The sequence below is a fragment of the Saccopteryx bilineata genome, chromosome 7 (assembly GCF_036850765.1).
Source record: "Saccopteryx bilineata isolate mSacBil1 chromosome 7, mSacBil1_pri_phased_curated, whole genome shotgun sequence".
In the NCBI taxonomy this organism is placed as follows: Eukaryota; Metazoa; Chordata; class Mammalia; order Chiroptera; family Emballonuridae; genus Saccopteryx; species Saccopteryx bilineata.
In genome coordinates, this window is record NC_089496.1 from 381,939 (window position 1) to 408,366 (window position 26,428).

Genomic DNA, 26,428 nt, shown 5'->3' on the forward strand with positions numbered 1-26,428 from the left:
TTCCCGGTATCTATGAGTCTGTTTCTATTTTTTTAGTTTATTTTGTTCATTAGATTACATATATATATGAAATCATATTGTACAGTACTTGTTTTTCTCTGATGGGCTTACTTCATTTAGCATAATAATTTTCAAGTCCATTCATGCTGTTGCAAAATATTTCCAATTTTTACCACTGATTGAGTGGCACAGCTTTTTTATCCACTCATCTCCTAAAACATTTTTTTTTTAAGATACAGAGACAGATAGGGACAGACATACAGGAAGGGAGAGAGATAAGAAGCATCAATTCTTCATTGTGTCACCTTAGTTGTTCATTGATTGCTTTCCCATATGTGCCTTGACTGGGGGGCTCCAGCAGAGCCAGTGACCTCTTGCTCAAGCCAGCGACCTTGGGTTGCAAGCCAGCAATCTTTGGTCTCAAGCCAGCAACCATGGGGTCATATCTATGGCCCCATGCTCAAGCCACCCACCCTGCGCTCAAGCTGGTGAGCTCATGCCCAAACCAGATGAGACCACCATCGAGCCAGTGACCTTGGAGTTTTGAACCTTGGTCTTCTGTGTCCAGATCGATGCTCTATCTACTGTGCCACCACCTGGTCAGGCTCGTCTACTGGTACTTTTAAATGTTGCTGTTTAAATAGACTGAAAGGAGCAAGGGTAGAGGCAGGGAGTCTATTGCAGTAATCTGGGGGAGGGATGATAGTGTTTTAGTCTAGGCCAGGCATGACCAACAGTTTGCCCTCGGGCCAGATTAGAAAGAAAACTTTTTCACAGGCCGGACGAAATATTAAAATTAAAAAAATGTTAAATACAAAAAGAATTTAAGTAAATAAAATTTTATTATGTAATTTGCTTATGAATAAATGTAAGTAATTTAGTACAACAAATTAACAAAAATAATGTGATGTGTTGAGGCGCTTTGCATCGCATATTATATTTTTAATATCTTGGCTCTATACTTGTAGTAGCTATTCTTAACACAGCCTCCAAATGTAAATCATTTAGTCTTGATCTTGTACTTTTATTTAGATTCATTAAAGAAAAAGTTTGTTCACAAATATAAGTTGAGCTGAAGATTACTAAATATTCCCTGGCAAGCTTTTTAAAATTTCCACATTTTCCATTATTCAATTGCTTATAAAAATTGCACAGATGAGTACAAAAGTTGTAAATCTTTATAATGAAATTTTTAAAAAAAATAAAGAAGTATCACGAATCCATTCGACTAATTATTGGAAGTTAACCTTAGATTAGTCACACGCAGAATTCTTTTCTGTGTATCACTATCTTCTTAAATATCTCGATTTCCAATAATCAAAGATGCTTCTGCTTCTGAGTAGCTGAGATTTTAACTTTCATTGTTGTACAATGGCTAGATTTCATAGTTTATGTATAATGATTTAAAAGTACCAGTTACTTCATTTCCACAGTGCGTCGTGCAGAGAATATTAAAAATTTAATTGCGGGCCGCATAAACTCATTACACAGGTCATATGTTGAACATGCCTGGTCTAGGGTATTCATAGTGAAAGTGATAACGAAGTAATCAGATTCTGGATATATTTAGAAGGTATAGTCAGCAGAATTTGTCTGCTGGTTGAGATATGAAAGGAAGGGGATTTAAGAATGACTCCAAAATTTTTAACCTGCATAATTGCAAAAATGGAGTTGCTTCTTGATCAAACTAGGAAGCCTCTTGGAAGAGCAGGTTTGGGGGTGCCTCAAGGATTCTGTTTGGAACATAGTGAGTTTGAAATGCCAACATTTGATGTCCAAGTGGAGATGTCCAAAAGGTAGGTTGGTTTGCAGGTCTTGAGTTTAGCAGAGAAGTCTGGTTTAGAGACATGCATTTGTGGATTTTTCATGCATTGGTGGTTTTTAAAGCCATCAGACTGCAGATAGCCAAGGAGATGTGTAGCTAGAGAAGATGGCAAGACCTGGGCCCTGAGCTCAGGGCTGTCAGTATGAACTGCAGAGGAGAGAGAGGAGGGGCCAGTGAGGGAGAAGAGCAGTGTCCTGGAAACAAAATGTGGAAAGTATTTTGAGGAGGGAGCAGGCTAGGATATCAAATGCTGTTGACAAGCTTGCAAGATGACCTAACCATTTCAGAGTGCTGTAGCCACGTGGGGGTGTTTATGGTCCTCACAAGAACTGTTTCAGAGGTGTGGTGGGACAGTCTAAGGGGACTGGGCTCCAGAGAAAGGAGACAGGTGGACAAATTGTTAAAGGACTTTATGGTAAACGGGCAGAGGAAAAGGGAGTGTTAGGAGGAGGATGTAAAGTTGTCATGTTTATTTTATTTTTTACTTGAGTAGACACAAGAATCAATTAATGAGCTTGGGGTAAATCTATTTTGTTTTCTGGAGGAGCTGTTCTGAGGGATAGCAATCACTGTAAAGATTGTTATGTTCACGTTTTCTAAATCCTATATTCCTTAGCTGTACTTAGGTGCCGTAGTGTAGTCCACCTTTAACAGGGACCTTGTCACATGTGCTCATGTACTTTCACAGACATACACATCCCCTGTCCCATCTGGTGTAGAGGACACAGTCCTGGAGGAAACACCAGCTCAGCCCATTGGCACCGACCCCTGAGCAGACGCAGCCTGGGCATTCTGCCCTGCTCCTTCCTCCCTCCTCTTAAATTCCTCTGGGGTGATGGCTGCGTCAGGCCACAGTGCTTCCCTTCATTTGTACAATCGGCAGTCAGTTCCTTCCCTCTCTTAGATTCCTCTGGGGTGATGGCTGTATCAGGCCACAGTGCTTCCCTTCATTTGTACAATCGGCAGTCAGTTCCTCCCTCCTCTGAAACTCCTCTGGGGTGATGGCTGTATCAGGCCACAGTGCTTCCCTTCATCTGTACAATCGGCAGTCAGTTCCTTCCCTCTCTTAGATTCCTCTGGGGTGATGGCTGCGTCAGGCCACAGTGCTTCCTTTATTTGTACAATGGGCAGTCAGTTCCTTCCCTCTCCGGAGTTGTTTGGGAGGCCCATGGCTCCACACGCACGGACTCCTGCATAAGGTGCACGGACTCCTTCACCTCCTGGTGAAGCCACTGTGAGCCAGAACTGTTCTCCAGAACTTAAAACAGTGACTAAAAAAGAAAGACTGGGGAAGAGGAAGCAAGCACATTGATGAGTTTCGTTCTGGACTAGGAACGCCCGGTATAGCTGTTATCACAAGTTGGCTGAGAGGATAGTTGTAATCACTTTATGCCACTGGCTGGCCTCTTTGTGACGGAGGATTTGTGTGTGTGTGTTTATAAATATATATACATGATATGTACACATAGATGTGTGTGTCTCTGTCTAGTCCACAGTGAGAACGAGTGTGGGTAGTTGTTTATGTGTAAAAAGACCCGAGACAAGCAGTGCTCTTGCGAATCTTTGCCACCTAAGGCAGGGCTAACTCAAGTTTGTGTATTAGTGATCCTGTTTATTTAGGGTAAAGTTTTTTCATGTTTTACTTCACCATCAGTGAAGTGTTTTCTGAAATACATTTTTGAGTGAGTAGCTTAATTCTGCTAAATATAAATCAGAAGAAAGTATATCTCAACACTTTGCACATAAAACAGTGGTTTTAACATTTTACTTATTTTGGCTTTAGGACTAGAGTTCTGCCGAGAAATACAGCAAAGGAGAGCCAGACAGAAATCACAAGCAACTGTGTATTTTCAAAAAAAATTTGGAGGAGGGGGAGAAGGTGGTTTAGGAAAAGATGCTGTTAAATGTTTCTAATTTCAAAAAGAGGTCCAGGAAATGTGCTTTTACTCAATAAGAACAAACCTTTTAAAATTGGATTTCAAGCAACATGGTGGTGTTTTGCAGAGGAAATAAATGGCAGGAGAGGGAGAATCGGAAAGGGGATGAGAGCCACACTAGAGAGGAAGGGAGGTGCAGACACGGAAGCACAGAGGAGAGGTGCTGAGGGTCTGTCTGTGTGGGTTCCGATGGGAAGCATGTCTGTCTAACTGCCTCACATGTGGCCTGTGCTGTTTGGACTTACAGCCGTTCAGCCCTACTTTTCTAAATTAAATTAAGCCAAGGGGTTTAATCTCCCTCCACCTCAGCTGAAGATTCTAGATCTTTTAGTTCACCTTTCAAGTACATAAAAGAAGAAAGAATTTGTCATTTTTTATCCATTTTACATATTTCTATGTCTTGACTAACATCCAAAGCTAAATATTGTTTGTTTGATTGACTGATTGATTGATTGATTGATTTTTAGAGAAAAACATTGATTTGTTGTTCCACTCAGTCGTGCACTCATTGGTTGCTTCCCATGTGTGCCCTGACCGGGGATTGAACCCACAACCTTGGCCTTTCAGGATGACGCTCTAAATATGTGAGCTAGCCATCTAGGACCCCAAAGCTAGATATTTATATATGTGAAAGGTTATAAGCCGGGATAACTCGTCTGTCCTGAACTTGGGCGATGTTCTGAATACTGCTCTTAGTTGGTTGCTATGGAAATGAGCTCTGAGTAGGATTTGTAGATACTGAGAAAAAGAGCAGTCTGCATCCTCCTGTGCTGCAAACTGCAGGTTGTAACCTTTGACTTTTAAATTGAAAATGTATAAATACAGAGCTGGCTTTGAGGGCACTCTACTCTTTGATTTATGCCAAATTTAGCTATGTCCCTTTAACAGAAGCTCAGTGACTGCATTAAATAAAAAGAAATGCTCTGTTATTTATGCTGTCTCTCTCAGCCTTGGTGCATTTCCTGGTATGGAATTTACTGTTCAGAGGCTACTAGTAGTTGTAGCATCCTTTTCCCCCTAATTACTGGTCTATTGTTTATATCACATAAGTGTTGAATGAGTTTAGAGTAGGCATGGCCAACATATGACCTGCGTAATGAGTTTATGTGGCCCGCAATTAAATTTTTAATATTCTCCGCACGACGCACTTTGGAAATGAAATAAGTGGTACTTTTAAATCGTTATACATAAACTACGATATCTAACCATTGTACAACAATGAAAGTTAAAATCTCAGCTACTCAAAAGCAGAAGCATCTTTGATTATTGGAAATCGAGATATTTAAGAAGATAGTGATACGCGGAAAAGAATTCCGCAAGTGACTAATCTAGGGTTAACTTTCAATAATTGGTAGAATGGATTCATGATACTTCTTTATTTTTTTAAAAAATTCCATTATAAAGATTTACAGCTTTTGTACTTGTCTGTGCAATTTTTATAAGCAATTGAATAATGGAAAATGTGGAAATTTTAAAAACCTTGCCAAGGAATATTTAGTAATCTTCAGCTCAACTTATATTTGTGAACAAACTTTTTCTTTAATGAATCTAAATAAAAGTACAACAAGATCAAGATTGAATGATTTACACTTGGAGGCTGTGTTAAGAATAGCTACAAGTATAGAGCCAGATATTAAAAATATAATAGGTGATGCAAAGCGCCTCAACACATCACATTAGTTTTTTTGTTAATTTGTTGTACTAAATTACTTACATTTATTCATAAACAAATTACATAATAAAATTATGTTTAAACCATTTTTGTATTTAACGTTTTTAAATTTTAATATTTCTTCCAGCCCGTGAAAAAGTTTTCTTTCTAATCTGGCCCGAGGGCAAAAACTGTTGGCCATGCCTGGTTTAGGAGGTTGATGTTGGGGAACGGGGCATTGTAAAGGATTCTGTCTTGGAATTCAGAACTGAGAGAAGCTTTAGTTATTAATCACTGTACCTGCTCATTTTGGGGGTTGGGAGAAATTTGTCCAAAGTCACAGAAGTGGCAGTGACCATCCTGGACTTTACTTCACCCTACTCTTTACCTGAGACCAGCCCCATTCAAGCAGAGGACGTTCTGGGAGTAGAGGATAACATGGGCTGTTTCCAGACAAAGCAGGTCTGGGGGTCAGGGGATGCATTTAAAATGCCTTGTGGCCATCGGCTGTTCCAGGAGGGAGGAAGAGAAGTGTAGAGAGGTGGACTGGATTAACTTTATAGCTTGACTACTGGTTTAGAGTTTGAATCACTGCAGGTTACTAAAAGTCATACCTCCGGTTCCCAAAGCATGGAGTGTAATATCCTGATTTACCTAAAGCATGGAATGTAATATCCTAATTTACATTCCATAACTTTCAGCCCTCTGTATTTTTTCCAAATCAACTGCAGGTTAAATTAAACACAAAAAGCCAACATCTCAAATATGCCAACATACATTTGAATATTCTTAATGATGAATGTTTGGATTAAATTATAAGTAATTCTGCATCTAACCTTGGAAATTTCCAACATTCCCAGTTTAATAGGATTGTCAGATTTTTTTCTCTTGTTAATTTGCAGAGCTCACTTTAGTAATCTTGATTTGATTAATGAAAATTTTCTTGGTATTAAAAAATCAGGAAAGAAAGAAATATGCAATTGAATTCTGATTGACCTTGTATTTTGGCATTTATTCTGAAGGCATGAAAATCTTCCTTTGACAAACCAAAGAAACTTACAAGTAACTCTTTATGTTTTATTTTATTACTCAGAGATAATTAATAGGTTTTCATGTAACTAAATTGTCACAGTCCTTAAGAAAATGTAAGCATGGCTTTTAAAGATAATGTCAAAGTGTCTGTCTGATATGTTTTGTTTGTTTGTTTTGCAGACAATAGGTGCCAGACTCGCTGTAATTGTCCAGACTATAGCAAACCTTGGGACAGGCATTATTATATCCTTAATCTATGGCTGGCAATTAACCCTTTTACTTTTAGCAATTGTACCATCGTCACAATAGCAGGAGTTGTTGAAATGAAAATGTTGTCTGGGCAAGCATTAAAGAATAAGAAAGAGCTAGAAGGTTCTGGGAAGGTGAGTTAAACTAAGTTAATTGCTTACCTAAGTGGAGTAAGATATTCTAATCAGTGTTGTACTGTTACTATAACTGAATACTACTTATGAGCTTGAAGAATGTTTTTCTAACTACGCCTCAAAGCAATCTTACAACTCAATAACAGAAAAAGAAACAATTCAATCAAAAAATGGGCAAAGGAAATGAAAAGACATTTCTCTAAAGAGGACATACAGATGGCCAACAGATATATAAAAAGATGCTCAATGTCACTAATCATCAGGGAAATTCAAATTAAAAGCACAATGAGATATCACCTCACACCTGTTAGCTTCATGCACTGTTGGTGGGAATGGAAAGTGGTACAGCCATTATAGAAAACAGTATGGAGAGTTCCCAACAAATTAAAAATAGAACTATTATATGACCTAGTAATTCTACTTCTGGGTGTTTATCCAAGAAATCCAGAACACTTAATTTAAAAAGATACATGCACCCCTATGTTCATTACAGCATTATTTATGAACACCACGCTATGAAAGTAACCTAAATGTTTATCGATAGATGAATGGATAAAGAAGAGGTGGTCCAAATATATAATGGAACATTGCTCAGCCATAAAAAAAATAATGAAATCTTGCTATTTGTGACAACATGAATGGACATAGAGGGTATTATGCTTAGTGAAATAAGCCTAACAAATACCATATGATTTCACTTTATGTAGAATGGGAAAAACAAAATAAATGAACAAACAAAACAGAAAATAGGTACAAAGAATAAATAGATGCTTGCCTTGTGGAAGAGTGGTAGGGGAACAGGTGAAAAACATGATGGGATTTAAGTACAAATTTCCAGTTATAAAAACAGTCGTGGGATGTAAAGTACAGATTAGGGCAGGGGTCCCCAAACTTTTTACACAGGGGGCCAGTTCACTGTCCCTCAGACTGTTGGAGGGCCGGACTATAAAAAAAACTATAAAAAAAATCCCTATGCACACTGCACATATCTTAAAGTAAAAAAACAAAACGGTAACAAATACAATATTTAAAATAAAGAACAAGTAAATTTAAATCAACAAACTGACCAGTATTTCAATGGGAACTATGGGCCTGCTTTTGGCTAATGAGATGGTCAATATGCTCCCCTCACTGACCACCAATGAAAGAGGTGCCCCTTCCGGAAGTGCAGCGGGGGCCGGATGAATGGCCTCAGGGGGCCGCATGTGGCCCGCGGGCCATAGTTTGGGGAACCCTGGATTAGGGGATCATATTGTAATAACTATGTATGAAGCCAGGTAGGTACTGTTATCAGGGTGATCACTTAGTAAGTTATATAAATATCTAATCAGACTTATACACCTGAAACTATTATAATGTTGTATGTCAACTGTAATTGAAAATTTTTAAAATTAAAAAGAATATTTAAATGATAGAAACTCTCTACAAAATAAATTGATAATATTTGTCATGTTTCTTAAAAATTAGCTTATTCTCTTTGACCTAGGGATTTCACTTTGAAGAACTTCTAAGAAAATAATTAAAAGGAACAAATGTTTATGTACAAGGATGATTATCACAGCATTATTTTTAATAATGAAGAAGTATAGAAAACCTTGTTCAATAATAAAGGAATGCTTTAAGTGGCTGGGATATTAAGTGGCCCATTACATATCCCATTATTTATGTATATTTAATGACCTTCAAAAGTGCTCTTGATATTTGTTAAGGCAAAAAATATAAGGTCAAAGATGGGATTGTTTCTCAGTTTTGTTAAATACATATATGCTTAGGGAAAAAAAATAAGCTAATTATTTCAAAAAAATAAGCTAATATTTCAAATTGTGTGTGTAACTTTGTATTACTTTCTATACCTTCTCAGTATTTTCCAAATATTATTCAGTTGTCATGAATGATAATTATAAAGAGAAACATATAAAAACATTACCTTTTAAAAATATATAAAATTACTGGGAACTTAAAATGTGACTGTCATAGAAGAAAAAAATAGCATGGCAACAGATGTAAAATACAGAGTTCTCAGGTTAATATTGCCCCTACAAAGCTATGTGGCTTTAGGTAAATGCCTTTATCTGATTAAGCATTCTCTTTCTGTAAAGAGATTTAATTAGCCAATCTTCCTTCCAGATCTAAAACTCAATTTGATAAAATTACTTTGTATCCTTCTCCATAGTGAAGAAACTCTTAGGTCATAATAAGTTAATGATATTAATTTTATTATTATTACATATTACTTGTCTCTTTTATAAAATTCAAATTAATCACTATCATTTTTTGTGTTTTGTTTTTGTTGTTTTAATTTTGAGAGAGGGAGAGAGAGAGAAGCATCAATCGTTTCACTTTAGCTGTATACCATTGATTGCTTCTCATACGTGCCTTGACCTGGGATCAAACTGGCAACCTCAGACTTGAGCCAGAGACCTCGGTGCTCAGGGTCAGCGCTGTATCTACTGTGCTGCCACCACTGGCCAGGCACCATCATTTGTCCGTGTGTCTCTTAGTGACTGGGTGCTCTCTGTTACAGATCGCTACCGAAGCCATTGAAAACTTCCGAACTGTTGTTTCTTTGACTCGGGAGCAGAAGTTTGAATATACATATGCACAGAGTTTGCAGGTACCATACAGGTAATGACCACTGAAGAGTGTGAGGGGGGTGGGAGTTTTCAGTCATCAGACTGGTTTTCAGGAGGATTACTTTGGCGGGAAGGTAGGGAACAAGTGGAGAAGCTACTAGAAGGGAACTATTTGGAAAGTGCTTGTAGTTATCCTGGAGAGAAGTCACATGACCCTGACCTAAGGCAGGGACTGAGGGGAAGAGGTGGGAAAGATGTGGAGAATGACTCTCTGATGCCAGGTTTGGATAATGAATTCATTACTTTCTCTCATTGGCAATTAGTTCTTTGTAGAACATGACATTTGAGGTGTCCGTGACTTGAGGGGTGGTACTTCTTGAAGTGTGCCTTTTCTTCCTCTCTGTACTCTTCTCCCAGGGGAGCCCCATGCTCCTCCTTTAATGGCGTCCTCCAGTGAGAGCTCCAAAAGTGACATAAGCCTAAGTAAGCCCAACCTGAGTCTCAGTTTTTTCTATGGTAAAAGGTGGGAGCCTGACCTTATCAGTGGGTTTTCAAACTTTATTTTATGATAGAGCCTTTTTCACTGGAAATTTTATTTGAAATCTCAGTATATGAATGAGATAAAAGCAGAGTTGATCTGGTTGAAGCAAGAGTAGGAGGCCCAGAGGGCTGTCCGCTCGTCAGCCTGCTCTTACCCTCTCATCGCCCAGTTCCATGTGGTTCACAGAGTCCATGAATGGTAACTCCCTTGTAAAACCTTCTCTAACTCCCTCAGAGAGTGAAGTGCTCCCTTCTTTCTCCCCATAACATGCGATTCCTCCATTGCTTAAACTCTAATCCACCCTGACTCCTGGGTCCCCAAGGGCAAGAACGTGCCTGATTCCTCCGTGTTGCCCAGCACAGTCTCTGCAGCTGGCAGGCGTTGGGTAAATGAGTGTTGAAAGAATGTTTACTGTAGAGTACATATACCATATTTCCACATGTATAAGGTGCTCCCATGTATAAGATGCACCTTAATATGGGGGCCCAAAATTTGAAAAAAATATATACTACATAAAGTTATTGAACTCAAGTTTTATTCATCAAAAAATTTATGTAAGTCTTCAACAGGTGCAAAAGAGTGGAAAATGCAAGTAAAAAAATCTATAACCACTGTAAGACATACCCAGTTTTTAGACCCCAAATTTTTTGAAAAAGAGGGAATATGGTATGTCAAAGAGTGGGGGAAAGGGGAGCGACTTCCATTTTTGAGTCCATAACAGGCTCTTCATGGTTTCCCAAACTTGTTTTATCTTTACTTCTGCACTTTAAAGTGGTGTTAATCCTTCATTAATGATGAAGACACTGTGACTCAGCGATTAGGCAGTTTTCTAAATTCTCACAAGTAGTAAAGTGAGGCCCAAAGTTAGTTTTTGGAAACCGAACCCATTGTTGTCTGCCATGCCTCCATGTCCCACCACTGACCTATCACAGTTATGTTTTAAGTACTAGAAATACAAGTTCAGTAAGTTTCCACCTGTCTCCTTTTCAGAAACTCTCTGAGGAAAGCACAGATCTTTGGGATCACATTTTCCCTCACCCAGGCAATGATGTATTTTTCCTATGCTGCCTGTTTCCGGTTTGGTGCCTACTTGGTGGCAAAGCGGTTCATGGAGTTTGAGGATGTTCTGTTGTAAGTATTAGATTCATATTTACACTAGAAATAAACCTGAGATGGACATGCTTCATGCCTGCATGGGGACCCTTTACTGTGAAGTTTCAGAAAGAGATGTTAGTGATTCAAAAGGTCTCATTTTACCACTAAGTCTCCATGTGTGTCACTGAAGCGCCCTGTTTCATTTGGGAAACCAGTGACTTTCCCTCACCCCAGTGCTGACTCACACATTTGACCTTTTGGGTCTGTGGCTAGTTGGGGTGGTCATTCAGTAAGGAGTTTCCAGAAGGCCTTGGCATAAGAATCCTTACCCTCAATCAAATACCCAGTTCCTTGTCAAGGATTCTGAACAGGGCAGCTAAGGAACAGCTGTGGACACTGAGTTCTGCAAGCCCTGGCAGGTTCCAGGGTAAATTTGCTCTCTTTGATAAAAGAAAAGTTAGAAGGTAAAAGCTGGAGAATTTGAGAAAAGACAAAGGAAAGCTAAATTGGAATTTCTGCAGAAAATTGTACCTCGGTCAAGGGGACACAGGCCTAAACTTTATTATACTTATAAATGACTCAGAGATGCGGTTTGGTATTGAAAAGTGTGTGTAATCTTTCTGAGTGTCTAGATTTGGTGATGGGTGAGATTCTGCCGTTTGATAGTATACCATCAATACTAGTAACATAGTCTTGCATTTGAACCAGAATCATCAAAGCCTGGCAACCTAATGTGTTAGTGTAATATTTTCATCCTCTTTAGTCATGGACATGTGCATGCATTACAGTATTCTCGATTGACCCCAAAAGAAAATTTAAAATTCCCACTTAATATCTCTGACTGACAAATGATATACAAGTGCTATTTATAACCACAACCAGGAGATCAAAATCAGGGATCATTGACAGTGGGGCTTTGATTAGATTAGGGGTCGGGAACCTTTTTGGCTGAGAGAGCCATGAACGCCACATATTTTAAAATGTAATTCCATGAGAGCTATACAACAACCCGTGTACATTAGCATTATCCAAGAATTTGGTGTTGTCCCAGAGGACAGCTGTGATTGGCTCCAGCCACCGTAACCATGAACATGAGCAGTAGGAAATGAATGGATTGTAATACATGAGAACGTTTTACATTTTTAATGTTATTATATTCTTATTAAAGATTTGTCTGCGAGCCAGATGGCAGCCATCAAAAGAGCCACATCTGGCTCACAAGCCATAGGTTCCCGACCCCTGGATTAGATAATCCCTTGATAATGAAAGTTGCTTTTGTCCAAGTTAAAGAGAGGGGAGATTGTCCAAGTAAAAGAGAGCAGATCATTTTGAAAAGATCCCCCAGGTCTAAATGAAAGCAAGCCCAAGATTAACCATCTGTGTGATTTATTTAGAGCTGGACTCTGGAGGAGAGGCAATGATGGACTCATTGTATTAATCTGGGAGGGTTCCCAAGTTTTAGGTCTGTTCCAGGCGTACTATTTAAAAAGGCATGTGACAAATGTGTCCAGAGGAAGGCAACTGCAGTGTTGTGAGTGAAAGGAGCTATCGAAGTAAATTTTCCATACTATACCTGTGATGTAGAAGAAATCCCAATGTAACTTTCCTTCATCATTTCTGAAATTCTCCTGCTCTTTGTTTTCACAATATTTCAGTACTTGACGGACTGTCTTAAGCAAAAGGATATAGATTTTTTTCTTCAACTTGAAGACTATATAACAGTAGACTTACTCAGACTTGCTACTTCCTACAGCAGAGGCTGGAAGCCAAGTTAGGGGAAGGACATGGGCATAAACATTGAGAGCTGGCCTTGATCTCCTGGAAAGTCCCTCCAAGCTTGAAGGTGTTACGGTTCCCATGCCATAGGTTAAGATGGTTGATGCATTTTGGGAGCAGCATGATATCTGGGTCTATAAAGAATTCTTTCTTTACTGTACAGCTCATAGGTTTTCTAAAACTGATGGAATTCCACCACTACTGCCCATACGCATTATTGATTGCCACAATAATGCTGCCTAATACCCAACCATTACAGTAGCATACACTGATAAACATTTATTTTTGCTCACAAGTCTATGGGTCAGCTGGGCAGTTCTGCTGATCTAGGTTGGGCGTTATGGAGCTCAGCTAGGCTCACTCATGTGTCTGCAGTGAGCTATGAGCTGGTTGCCCAGGTCCTACACAGCTTTCCTCCACCTGTGCCTTGTTCTCCAGCAGACTAACTGGGCTTGTGGTAGTGGCAGAGTTCAGGAGGGAAGGTGAGAGCCAGAGAGAGAGAGAAGCATACAAAGCCTCCTGAGGCATTAGCTTGGACCTGGCAACATCACTTCCACCACATCCTGTTGACCAAAGCAAGTCACAAGACCAACCCAGATTCAAAGAGTAGCAAAACTAATTCCACTTCTTAAATGGAAGAGCTGCAAAGTCACATTATAAGAAGGTGAATATACAGAGAGATGAAAAATGGGGCCATTTTACAATCTGTGACCCTTACATGAACTTATACAGACAAGTGGTTTTTAAGTTCTGTTAGTGATTGTTTGATGCAATGCTCTTTGTTGCAGTAGTAACAACTTTGAGACATATTCAGTAGTAATTCTTCACACACATTTTGTCTTTGTTATTCATAGAGTATTCTCAGCTATTGTCTTTGATGCCACAGTAATGGGGCAGGTCAGTTCAGTTGCTCCTGATTATGCCAAAGCCAAAGTGTCAGCAGCCCATATCATCATGATCATTGAAAAAATCCCTCTGATTGACGACTATAGTACAGAAGGCCTAAAGCTAGTGAGTTTGATGTTTTGATTATATGATCTGCTCCTAACTGATGAATGGAAGTATTGTGACAAGAAATTTAAAAAATAATTGCTTTTTAAAATTTGCTGATGATACAATGAAACTTTCTAGATCATGAGTTCATTTTAATAAATGTTACTAATATGTATTAACATCCAGTACTTTTATATGACAAAGTTACAGGTACATAGAAATACTGCCTGCTTTATAAGCAAATCCTGTTAATTGGGTTTATTATACATATGTAGATTATTCCTGGAAAACAGATTGAGTTACCACATTTGTCTTAACAATAGAGTCTATAAAAATACTGATTCTTTGGCCCTGGCCGGTTGGCTCAGTGGTAGAGCGTCGGCTTGGCGTGCGGAAGTCCTGGGTTCGATTCCCGGCCAGGGCACACAGGAGAAGCGCCCATCTGCTTCTCCACCCCTCCCCCTCTCCTTCCTCTCTTCCCCTCCCGCAGCCAAGGCTCCATTGGAGCAAAGATGGCCCGGGCGCTGGGGATGGCTCCTTGGCCTCTGCCCCTGGAGCTAGAGTGGCTCTGGTCACGACAGAGCGACGCCCCGGAGGGGCAGAGCATTCTGGTGGGCATGCCAGGTGGACCCCGGTCGGGCGCATGCAGGAGTCTGTCTGACTATCTATCCCCGTTTCCAGCTTCAGAAAAATACAAAAAAAAAAAAATACTGATTCTTTGATATTTTATTTATTAACCCTTTGAGTAGTGAGTTCTTTTCATGCTTGCTGCCCCTCTGGAGTGAGTTTTTTTTCAAAAAATGAAATTAGTTCCAGTTACAGCAAACCGAGTAACCCCTTGCTCAAGCCAGCGACCGTGGCCTCAAGATGGTGAGCCTTGCTCAAACCAAATGAGCCCACACTCAAGCCAGCGACCTTGGGGTTTCGAACCTGGGTCCTCCACGTCCCAGTCCAACACTCTATCCACTGCACTACTGCCTGGTCAGGTGCCTTACACATTTTTAAAATAAAATATTTTGTAATCTGGATGGTCAGGCGGCATGAGGACATACATGAATATTTGTACTACTCAAAGGGTTAAATTCTAGCAGTTATAAAATACCCAATTATAATACAAGTTCACTACCTTTGACCGCTGGTGCTAGAGGAATTAGGATATGCAATGCATTTCAGGATTGCAGCAATTGAATTTATTGGTACTGTTCCAATTTTAGAATACCTTGGAAGGAAATGTGACATTAATGAAGTGGTGTTCAACTACCCCATCCAGCCAGACGTGCCCGTGCTTGGAGCTGAGCCTGGAGGTGAAGAAAGGCCAGACCCTGGCCCTGGTGGGCAGCAGTGGCTGTGGGAAGAGCACGGTGGTCCAGCTCCTTGAGTGCTTCTATGACCCTTTGGCCGGGACAGTGGTAAGCACACATTCACACTCAGCTTACTAGAAGGTTTTTCATCATCTAAAAGCCTGGATATATTTAATTTCACTGTAAGCCTTGGTCTTTCAAACAACAGTCCCACAAATTCTGACATGCTAAGTACAGCCTCTAAGCCAGGGGTCCCCAAAATTTTTACACAGGGGGCCAGTTCACTGTCCCTCAGACCATTGGAGGGCTGGCACATACAGTGCTCCTCTCACTGACCACCAATGAAAGAGGTGCCGCTTCCGGAAGTATGGTGGGGGCCCAGATAAATGGCCTTAGGGGGCTGCATGCGGCCCACGGGCCATAGTTTGGGGACGCATGCAGCTGTACCATCTGCCTCAGCCAACATCTGCAGCCTCTCTGTCAACACCACCCCTTTCCCTTCCCTTCATTAGGTTTCAGGAAGAGCAATGACACAGGCTACTACTGAGAGGTAGGGTAAGATAAAGACTGAAAAACACACGAGATAAAAAAGATAGCAACAGAGGAAAGATGTATGGAATACAACCAAATAAAAACAAAAGATAGAAAAACGAAAGAGAAGGATCAAAAAAGACACAAAACTAACAGAAAGCAATGTATAAAATGGCAATAGGGAACTCACAAGTGTCAATAATTACACTAAATGTAAACAGATTAAGCTCACCAATAAAAAGGCACACAGTAGCAGAATGGATTAAAAAAGAAAATCCAACTGTATGCTGCCTACAAGAAACTCATCTAAGCAACAAGAATAAAAACAAATTCAAAGTGAAAGGCTGGAAAACAATACTCCAAGCAAATAACATAAAAAAAAAAACAGGCATAGCAATACTCATATCTGATAATGCTGACTACAAGACAGCAAAAGTACTCAGAGACAAAAATGGCCATTTCATAATGGTTAAGGGGACACTGAATCAAGAAGACATAACAATTCTTAATATATATGCACCAAACCAAGGAGCACCAAAATATATAAGACAGCTACTTATTAACCTTAAAACAAAAACTGACAAAAATACAGTCATACTTGGAGACCTCAAAACACCGCTGATGGCTCTAGATCGGTCATCCAAACAGATAATCAACAAAGATATATTGGCCTTAAACAAAACACTAGAGCACCTGGATATGATAGACATCTACAGGACATTTCATCCCAAAGTGACTGAGTATACATTTTTCTCCAGTGTACATGGATCATTCTCAAGAATTGACCATATGTTGGGCCACAAAAACAACATCAGCAAATTAAGAAAAATCGAAGTTACCAAGCATATTTTCTGATCATAAAGCCTTGAAACTAGAATTCAAATGCAAAAAAAGAGGAAAAAAATCCCACAAAATTGTGGAAACTAAACAACATACTTTTAAAAAAATTAATGGGTCAAAGAAGAAATAAGTGCAGAGATCAAAAGATATATACAGAGAAATGAAAATGACAATACAACATATCAGAATCTATGGGATGCAGCCAAAGCAGTGATAAGAGGGAAGTTCATATCACTTCAGACAAATATGAACAAACAAGAGAGAGCCCAAGTGAACCACTTAACTTCACACCTTAAGGAACTGGAAAAAGAAGAATAAAGACAACCCAAAACCAGCCAAAGAACAGAGATAATAAAAATCAGAGCAGAAATAAATGAAATAGAGAACAGAAAAACTATAGAAAAAATTAATAGAACAAGGAGCTGGTTCTTTGAAAAGATCAACAAAATTGGCAAACCCTTTGCAAGACTTACCAAGGAAAAAAGAGAAAGAACTCATATAAACAAAATCCAAAATGAAAGAGGAGAAATCACCACGGACACCATAGATATACAAAGAATTATTGTAGAATACTATGAAAAACTTTATGCCACTAAATTCAACAACCTAGAAGAAATGGATAAATTCCTAGAACAATACAACCTTCCTAGACTGAGTCAAGAAGAAGCAGAAAGCCTAAACAGACCTATCAGTAGAGAAGAAATAGAAAAAACCATTAAAAACCTCCCCAAAAATAAAAGTCCAGGCCCAGACGGCTATACCAGTGAATTTTATCAAACATTCAAAGAAGACTTGGTTCCTATTCTACTGAAAGTCTTCCAAAAAATTGAAGAAGAAGCAATACTTCCAAACACATTTTATGAGGCCAACATAACCCTCATACCAAAACCAGGCAAGGATGGCACAAAAAAAGAAAATTACAGACCAATATCTGTAATGAATGCAGATGCTAAAATACTATACAAAATACTAGCAAATTGAATACAACATATTAAAAAAATAATACATCATGATCAAGTGGGATTCATCCCAGAATCTCAAGGATGGTTCAACATACGTAAAACGGTTAACGTAATACACCATATCAACAAAACAAGAACAAAAACCACAGGATCTTATCAATAGATGCAGAAAAGGCTTTGGATAAAATACAACACATTTTATGTTTAAGACTCTCAACAAAATGGGTATTGAAAGAAAATATCTCAACAAGATAAAGGCCATATATGATAAACCATCAGCTAGCATCATATTAAATGGCACAAAACTGAAGGCTTTCCCCCTTAAATCAGGAACAAGACAGGGTTGTCCACTCTCTCCACTCTTATTTAATGTAGTACTAGAGGTTCTGGCCAGAGCAATCAGGCAAGACAAAGAAATAAAAGGCATCCATATTGGAAAAGAAGAAGTAAAGGTATATCACTTTTTGCAGATGATATGATCCTATACATCGAAAACCCCAAAGAATCCACAAAAAGACTACTAGAAACAATAAGCCAATACAGTAAGGTCACAGGATACAAAATTAACATACAGAAGCCTTTCTATATGCCAACAATGAAACGTTTGAGAACGAACTCAAAAGAATAATCCCCTTTACGATTGCAACAAAAAAAATAAAATACTTAGGAATAAACATAACAAAGAATGTAGAGGACTTATATAATGAAAACTATAAACTATTGTTAAGGGAAATCAAAAAAGATATAATGACATGGAAGAATATACCTTGTTCTTGGTTAGGAAGAATAAATATAATCAAGATGGCCATATTACCCAAAGCAATATACAAACTTAATGCAATTCTCATCAAAATTCCAATGACATTTTTTAAAGAAATGGAGCACAGAATCATCAGATTTATATGGAACTATAAAAAACCCCGAACAGCCAAAGCAATCCTAAAGAAAAAGAATGAAGCTGGGGCATTACAATACCTGACTTCAAACTATATTATAGGGCCACGACAATCAAAACAGCATGGTATTGGCAGAAAAATAGATACTCAGACCAATGGAACAGAATAGAAAACCCAGAAATAAAACCACATATATATAGTCAAATAATTTTTGATAAAGGGGCCAACAACACACAATGGAGAAAAGAAAGCCTCTTCAATAAATGTTGCTGGGAAAACTGGAAGGCCACATGCAAAAGAATGAAACTGGACTACAGTTTGGCCCCTGTACTAAAATTAACTCAAAATGGATCAAAGATTTAAACATAAGACCTGAAACACTAAAGTACATAGAAGAAGACATAGGTACTAAACTCATGGACCTGGGTTTTAAAGAGCATTTTATGAATTTGACTCCAAAGGCAAGAGAAGTGAAGGCAAAAATTAATGAATGGGACTACATCAGACTAAGAAGTTTTTGCTCAGCAAGAGAAACTGATAACAAAATAAAACAGCCATCCAACTAAATGGGAAATGATATTTTCAAACAACAGCTCAGATAAGGGTCTAATATCCAAAATATACAAAGAACTCATAAAACTCAGCAACAAACAAACAAACAATTTAATAAAAAAATGGGAAGAGGATATGAACAGACACTTCTCCCAGGAAGAAATACAATGGCCAACAGATATATGAAAAGATGCTCATCTTCGTTAGTTATTAGAGAAATGCAAATCAAAACTGCAATGAGATACCACCTCACACCTGTTAGATTAGCTATTATTAACAAGACAGGTAATAGCAAATGTTGGAGAGGCTGTGGAGAAAAAGGAACCCTCATCCACTGTTGGTGGGAATGTAAAGTAGTACAACCATTATGGAAGAAAGTATGGAGGTTCCTCAAAAAACTACAAATAGAACTACCTTATGACCCAGCAATCCCTCTACTGGGTATATACCCCAAAAACTCAGAAATATTGATACATAAAGACACATGCAGCCCCATGTTCATTGCAGCATTGTTCACAGTGGCCAGGACATGGAAACAACCAAAAAGCCCATCAATAGATGACTGGATAAAGAAGATGTGGCACATATACACTATGGAATTCTACTCAGCCATAAGAAATGATGACATCGGATCATTTACAGCAAAATGGTGGGATCTTGATAACATTATATGAAGTGAAATATGTAAATCAGAAAATACCAGGAACTGCATTATTCCATACGTAGGTGGGACATAAAAGTGAGACTAAGAGACATTGATAAGAGTATGGTGGTTACGGGGGATGGGGGGAAAGGGAGAAGGAAAGGGGAGGGGGAGCGGCACAAATAAAACTAGACAGAAGACAATCTGACTTTGCGTGATGGGTATGCAACATAATTAAACGACAAGATAACCTGGATATGTTATCTTTGAATATATGTATCCTGATTTATTGATGTCGCCCCATTGAAAAAATAAAATTATTGGCCCTGGCTGGTTGGCTCAATGGTAGAGTGTTGGCCTGGCGTGTGGGGGACCCGGGTTCGATTCCCGGCCAGGGCGCATAGGAGAAGCGCCCATTTGCTTCTCCCCCCCCCACCCTCTCCTTCCTCTCTGTCTCTCTCTTCCCCTCCCGCAGCCAAGACTCCATTGGAGCAAAGATGGCCCTGGCGCTGGGGATGGCTCCTTGGCCTCTGCCCCAGGCACTAGAGTGGCTCTAGTTGCGGCAGAGCGTCGCCCCTGGTGGGCGTGCCGGGTGGATCCCGGTCAGGCGCATGCGGGAGTCTGTCTGACTGTCTCTCCCCGTTTCCAGCTTCAGAAAAATACAAAAAAAAAACAAACAAACAAAAAAATAAATAAATAAATAAAATTATTAAAAAAATAAAAAATAAAGGAGGAAATTTATTATATATGCCGGCCACATATATCTTACACAGGGCAGTTCCAAAGTCCCAAATCATGTGTGTCATTAATATTCTAGGGGTTGGTTATATACTGTTAATTATACATGGGTGGGGAAATAACCTGACATCTCGGTGTAAGCCTATATCTTTGTCCAGAGATACATACATTAACTACATGCTTTCAGGTGGGGAGAGGTAGTTTCCATGGGAACAAATGCCTGTAAATGGACCATTAGTATAAGAAAAGGTTTAATTTAATTTTTTTCTTCCTGTATCTGGCTAGCTATTCACCCATTTCCCCATAGGTATGGGGGAAGGTCAGCGAATCCAAGTCTCCTTCCTCTTCTGCATTTACAACACAGTGCCATTGGCCATCTTGATTTTATGCTAATCACAAGTACAGAGATCATCTACAGAAGCTCTCTGTATGCTTAGCCCAAAGTAACATAATGTTCTTTAAGCTTTCTAAAATATTAATATTAATTCTGTAGTCATTGGTACCTTACAACAAGGCCTGTTCCTCAAAAACCTGATCCCAACAAAGTCAGGGAAGATCAGAAACCTGACCTTTAAACCTGTTATGTAGTCATAGCAGTTATTTATTTCCAATCTAATCTCAGCTACTTTTTCTTTTTTTTTTTTTTATTATTATTATTTTTTTTATAATAAATTTTTATTAATGGTAATGGGATGACATTAATAAATCAGGGTACATATATTCAAAGAAAACATGTCTAGGTTATTTTGTCATTAAATTATGTTGCAAATCCCTCGCCCAAAGTCAGATTCAGATTGTCCTCCGCCACCCTCTATCTAGTTCTCTGTGCCCCTCCCCCTCCCCCTAACTCTCTCCCTCCCTCCCTCCCATGTCCTCCCTCCCCCCACCCTTGGTAACCACCACACTCTTGTCCATGTCTCTTAGTCTCATTTTTATGTTCCACCAATGTATGGAATCATGTAGTTCTTGTTTTTTTCTGATTTACTTATTTCACTCCTTATAATGTTATCAAGATCCCACCATTTTGCTGTAAATGATCTGATGTCATCATTTCTTATGGCTGAGTAGTATTCCATAGTGTATATGTGCCACATCTTCTTTATCCAGTCTTCTATTGAAGGGCTTTTTGGTTGTTTCCATGTCTTGGCCACTGTGAACAGTGCTGCAATGAACATGGGGCTACATGTGTCTTCACGTATCAATGTTTCTGAGGTTTTGGGGTATATACCCAGTAGAGGGATTGCTGGGTCATAAGGTAGTTCTATTTGCAGTTTTTTGAGGAACCACCATACTTTCCTCCATAATGGTTGTACTACTTTACAGTCCCACCAACAGTGAATGAGGGTTCCTTTTTCTCCACAGCCTCTCCAACATTTGCTATTACCCGTCTTGTTGATAATTCAGCTACTTTTTCTATGAAAACTTGTTATGTAATAATAAAGATGTCAGGAAATATTCTAGAAATAGAACACATTGTATTAGTTTCCTGTGGCTGCTGTAGCAAGTTTCAGCACATTTAGTGGTGTAAAAAAAATAAATTTATTATCTTATAAATTGCAGAGGTCTAGATGTCCAAAATGGATCTTAGTGGGCTGAAAGCAAGTGGTTAGCTGGGCTGGATTCCTCCTGGAGGGTCCAGGGGAGACCTGTTTCTTTACTGTTTCCAGCTCCTGATCTCCCTTCCTCCATCTTCCAAGTCAGCACTGTCTGATCGAGCCGTCCTCCTGTTGTACACTTTGGTGCTCCCTCTCTTACCTCCCTCTTCCATAGTTAAGGACCCTCATGGTTCCACTGGGCCCACTGGATAACCCAAGATAATCTCTTTGAGATTAATTGATGAGCAACTTTATACCTGTAAAGCCAGGAGGCACGGCCAGGGCCACTATCACAGCCGCCTGGCCCATGCAGGTTCACATTGGATTCGGACAGTCGGTAAAGAAACAAAGGAGCCAAAAGCTGATGGGCTGTTATCTTTAATTCTAGCTTGCACCTGGCGGGCAAGTAAAAATCACACACTGGGCTCCAAAACCCACTCACATTTAGTGCTCACAAAGCCACTGACTTATCCGAGTTTCCTAGAATCAAAGGTTTCTAGCTCACCAGCCTTATTCTCCTCAGTTCCCCATCTCCTTCCTTATCCCAGATACAAACTCTGCACAAACTGGCATCTCACTCAGCACTCCGCCATCTTGGCTGCTTCTCCTGGCCACATGGCCTCTTTCTGCTGCTCTCTGCTCTGCTCCCTCTGCTCTCTCATGCTAATCATCCCAGGAACCAAGAGCAGCAAACTCTCGTTCTGCCCCCATTTTATAGTGTAGCTTCACAACTTCTAATCCAATATACAAAATAGGGAAGTGTCTAATACAAAGTCACTTCTCTGAGGCATGATTGGATTGTACCACCCCACATCAAAAAGGGTGGGAAAGGCTTAATCCCAAAACCAAGCCCCAGGCTACAAGGATTCTCAACACACATTAATATCACCTGGGCGACGGCCTCACGTGGGCAGCGCCATTTTTAACAAAGTGAGCATAATACATTTTATCTGCCAAACAATCAACCCCTATGCTCACTTTACTACCCACAATCTATACCACCGGCATCCCTGTGCAAGGAAATTAGAACATTACACAAATTACAACAGCACAAATCATACAATTTCAACAATCACAAAGGTACACTTCACCAGTCTCTGAGCACTTAGCCCAAAGCGCAAAATGTCCTCGGCCTTTTTTCTAGCCACAGGGAAAGCTTCCCGGGGCAGGGGAGTGCTTCCAGCAAAGCCACCCCCACCCCCATCAGGGTATTTCACATTGTCCAAAATCCATAATTCGTAAATCCATCCAACAAAGGAGCCAATGCCCACTCCGGTCGTAGTCCAGGAAATCAGTCCACGCACATGGGGCGTCAGCCACCCCCCTCATTCCTGCCGTCCTGGCAGGTCTTACACTGTCCCAAAAAGGAGCACATGGCAATGGCAGTCAGCATTTCCATCTCTGCTCCGGAGGACATGTCCAGCCCTATGTCCCAAAATCGCAGACCTACCAGGGCCACAGTAGATGCTCCTTCCAGCTGGGCTCTCATCTTCTGGAGACTGCGGATTGCAACTCCAGCCCGATTCTCCTGAACCTCCAAAGAGGAACTAGAAACATCAGCTCCCACTGCCGGGCTCGAGCCCCGGGCTTCCGCCTTCTGCTCCGTAGACCTTGCAGCTCCAGTCTCATCTCTGGCCTCAGCCCCAGCCTCCCGCCACTGCTGGCTCTCCACAACATCCAGGGCAAGCTGCAACTCACGAACCTCTGAATCCTCCTCCAGCAGCTGCTCCATTTCCAGGCGAATCTCGCAAACCTGGTCGGCCTCCTCCTCCAGCGCTTCCTCCAGCTCCAGGGTCAGCATCGGTTTCTCCCGCATTTGCTCCAGCTCCTTCCACTGCTTGGTTTGCAAGTCCCGGGCAGCCTCTTCCACAGAGTTCTCGGTTTCCTCACGCATGGCTGTAATAGTCAGCCAGCCTACGATCCCCAAAAGGACAGCCATGGGGAACCATAACACTAGCCAGTCCTCTACTCCAGCGCTCAAAGGCTCCTTGCTGATCTGTATCGAATCCTGCCACAGACTATGCCAAATGTAAAGCCAGGAGTCATGGCCAGGGCTACCATCACAGCAGCCGCCCGGCCCATGCAGGTTTGCATTGGATTCGGACAGTCGGTAAAGAAACAAAGGAGCCAAAAGCTGATGGGCTGTTATCTTTAATTCTAGCTTGCACCCAGCGGGCAAGCAAAAATCACACACTGGGCTCCAAAACCCACTCACATTCAGTGCTCACAAAGCCACTGACTTATCCGAGTTTCCTAGAATCAAAGGTTTCTAGCTCACCAGCCTTATTCTCCTCAGTTCCCCATCTCCTTCCTTATCCCAGATACAAACTCTGCACAAACTGGCGTCTCACTCAGCACTCCGCCATCTTGGCTGCTTCTCCTGGCCACATGGCCTCTTTCTGCTGCTCTCTGCTCTGCTCCCTCTGCTCTCTCATGCTAATCATCCCAGGAACCAAGAGCAGCAAACTCTCGTTCTGCCCCCATTTTATAGTGTAGCTTCACAACCTCTAATCCAATATACAAAATAGGGAAGTGTCTAATACAAAGTCACTTCTCTGAGGCATGATTGGATTGTACCACCCCACATCAAAAAGGGTGGGAAAGGCTTAATCCCAAAACCAAGCCCCAGGCTACAAGGATTCTCAACACACATTAATATCACCTGGGCGACGGCCTCACGTGGGCAGCGCCATTTTTAACAAAGTGAGCATAATACATTTTATCTGCCCAACAATACCTTAATCCCCCTTTGCCACGTGGCTTAACATTTACAGGTTTCATGGCTTAGAACATGGGTATCTTGGGAGTGTGTGTATGCAGCATTATTTTACCCAACACACACGTATCAAAACTAGGGTTAAAATGGAAGAAACATGATGGTTCTTCAGAGCACATAATTATGATCATATTTAACTATCCTTGATAATCTAAACGATAACAACAAAAGTGTAGTCTCACAGTAATTTGGCAACTGCAATGTCTGAAGTAATGATACTACCCTTGCTAGATTCAAAATGCGCTGGTTCCAAAGTTTACCTGGGAGCTCTTCTTTTTTTAGCGCATTGACAGAGAAGAGGTCAAGCAGCTGAATGTCCAGTAGCTCCAGGCACAGATGGGCATCGTGTCCCAGGATCCCATCCTGTTTGACTGCAGCATTGGCGAGAACATCGCCTATGGAGACAACAGCCGGGTCGTGTCCCAGGAAGAGATTGTGCGGGCCGCCAAGGAGGCCAACATTCACCACTTCATTGAGTCACTGCCTGACGTAAGTGTCCCGGCCAGTTAGGAGTCCGGGAGCCTGTGGGTGCCTCCCTGGCCGATGGTTGGATAAGGGCTGGTTTCCCAAGGTGAAGAAAAATGAGCAGCCACACACTCACACACGCACACACCCTTATACAAGCATCAGGCCACACTTCCTGTCCCCCTTCAGTGTTATGTTTACCGGGTCACCCAACTGACTTCCCCTGTGAACAAGACTGACCTGAAAGCCGGTATGTCTGGGAGGCCTCTCCCTTCTAGTCCAAGTGCAGGGCCGGGAGAAGCAGGCCTGAAGCCCCCTCCCCATTTCTCTCCCAGCCTTCCTTCTGCCTCCTTGCAGCCCTTTCCAAACCTCCAACCTCCCTGCAGAGTCAGGCCGGGGATAGGACCCGTGCCAGAAAGAAGGCCCTCTCTGAATAGGGCTGAACCATGTGGTGACCGAGATGCCATGTAACTCGTCACCATCGCACATTTCATGGGCCCCAAGCTGTGGCCTTTGAAATCCTCCCTGGGCTGTAGTCCCATGGCTGTCCTCTGAATTCCTCCCAGGAGGCCAGACAAACAAAACTTCTCATCCTCTTGAAAGCCCCTTTAGTCCTGTATTTTAAAGTACATTTTCACATGGCTCATCTAACCCTCCATCATCAACATTTACATTATTTATTGTAAGGAAGTGCCCCATAAGAAATAGAGCTCAGCAGCCTCCAGCCAGCAGGGAAGGCACTCCCCTCTTGGGGAAGTCTGGCAATGCCAGGTGGCCCTTTCCCAAGATTTTCTTTTCCTGAGTCTCTTCTTTAAGTAACTGCTGCTACCACATCATAGGCCCCAGGAGGGGACATTGTTGCCAGCCTTTAACCTTCTAGCCCAACTGTGAATAATTGGCCCTTTCCAAGGCTAGCATATTTTATTTCTTATATTTTTATTTTTCTATGACAGAGACAGAGAGACACAGAGACACAGAGGAACAGATAGGGACAGACAGGAAGGGAGAGACACGAGAAGCATCAACTCTTCGCTGAGGCACCCTAGTTATTCATTGACACCCCCCCCCAACTGTGCCTCTACCAGAGGGCCACAGCAGACCAAGTGACCTTCTGCTCAAGCCAGTGACCCTGGGCCCAAGCTGGCGAGCCTTGCTCAAACCAGACAAGCCGCCCAAGCCGGCGACCTCAAGGTTTCGAACTCGGGCCATCCACATTCCAGTCTGACACTCCGTCCACTGAACCACCACCTGGCCAGGCAAGGCTAGCACATTTTAAAATATAGTCTCAATCCCCTGTACTAATGTCAAGGTCAGTGTTCTCAC

At 41.0% G+C, this 26,428-nt stretch overlaps 2 protein-coding genes across 2 annotated transcripts in view; both read left to right on the forward strand.

The window, feature by feature from the left end:
* LOC136310688 (ATP-dependent translocase ABCB1-like) overlaps window positions 1-26,428 on the forward strand; it is a 147,040-nt gene that overhangs the window by 117,306 nt on the left and 3,306 nt on the right. The window contains 9 exon segments of the mRNA XM_066239531.1: window positions 6,626-6,740; window positions 6,743-6,828; window positions 9,353-9,453; window positions 10,933-11,073; window positions 13,668-13,824; window positions 15,021-15,042; window positions 15,045-15,093; window positions 15,095-15,215; window positions 24,923-25,129. Coding sequence (XP_066095628.1) covers window positions 6,626-6,740; window positions 6,743-6,828; window positions 9,353-9,453; window positions 10,933-11,073; window positions 13,668-13,824; window positions 15,021-15,042; window positions 15,045-15,093; window positions 15,095-15,215; window positions 24,923-25,129 — 999 coding nt within the window.
* The window catches only part of ABCB4 (ATP binding cassette subfamily B member 4), a 237,629-nt gene that overhangs the window by 32,877 nt on the left and 178,324 nt on the right, over window positions 1-26,428 (forward strand). The window lies entirely within an intron of this gene.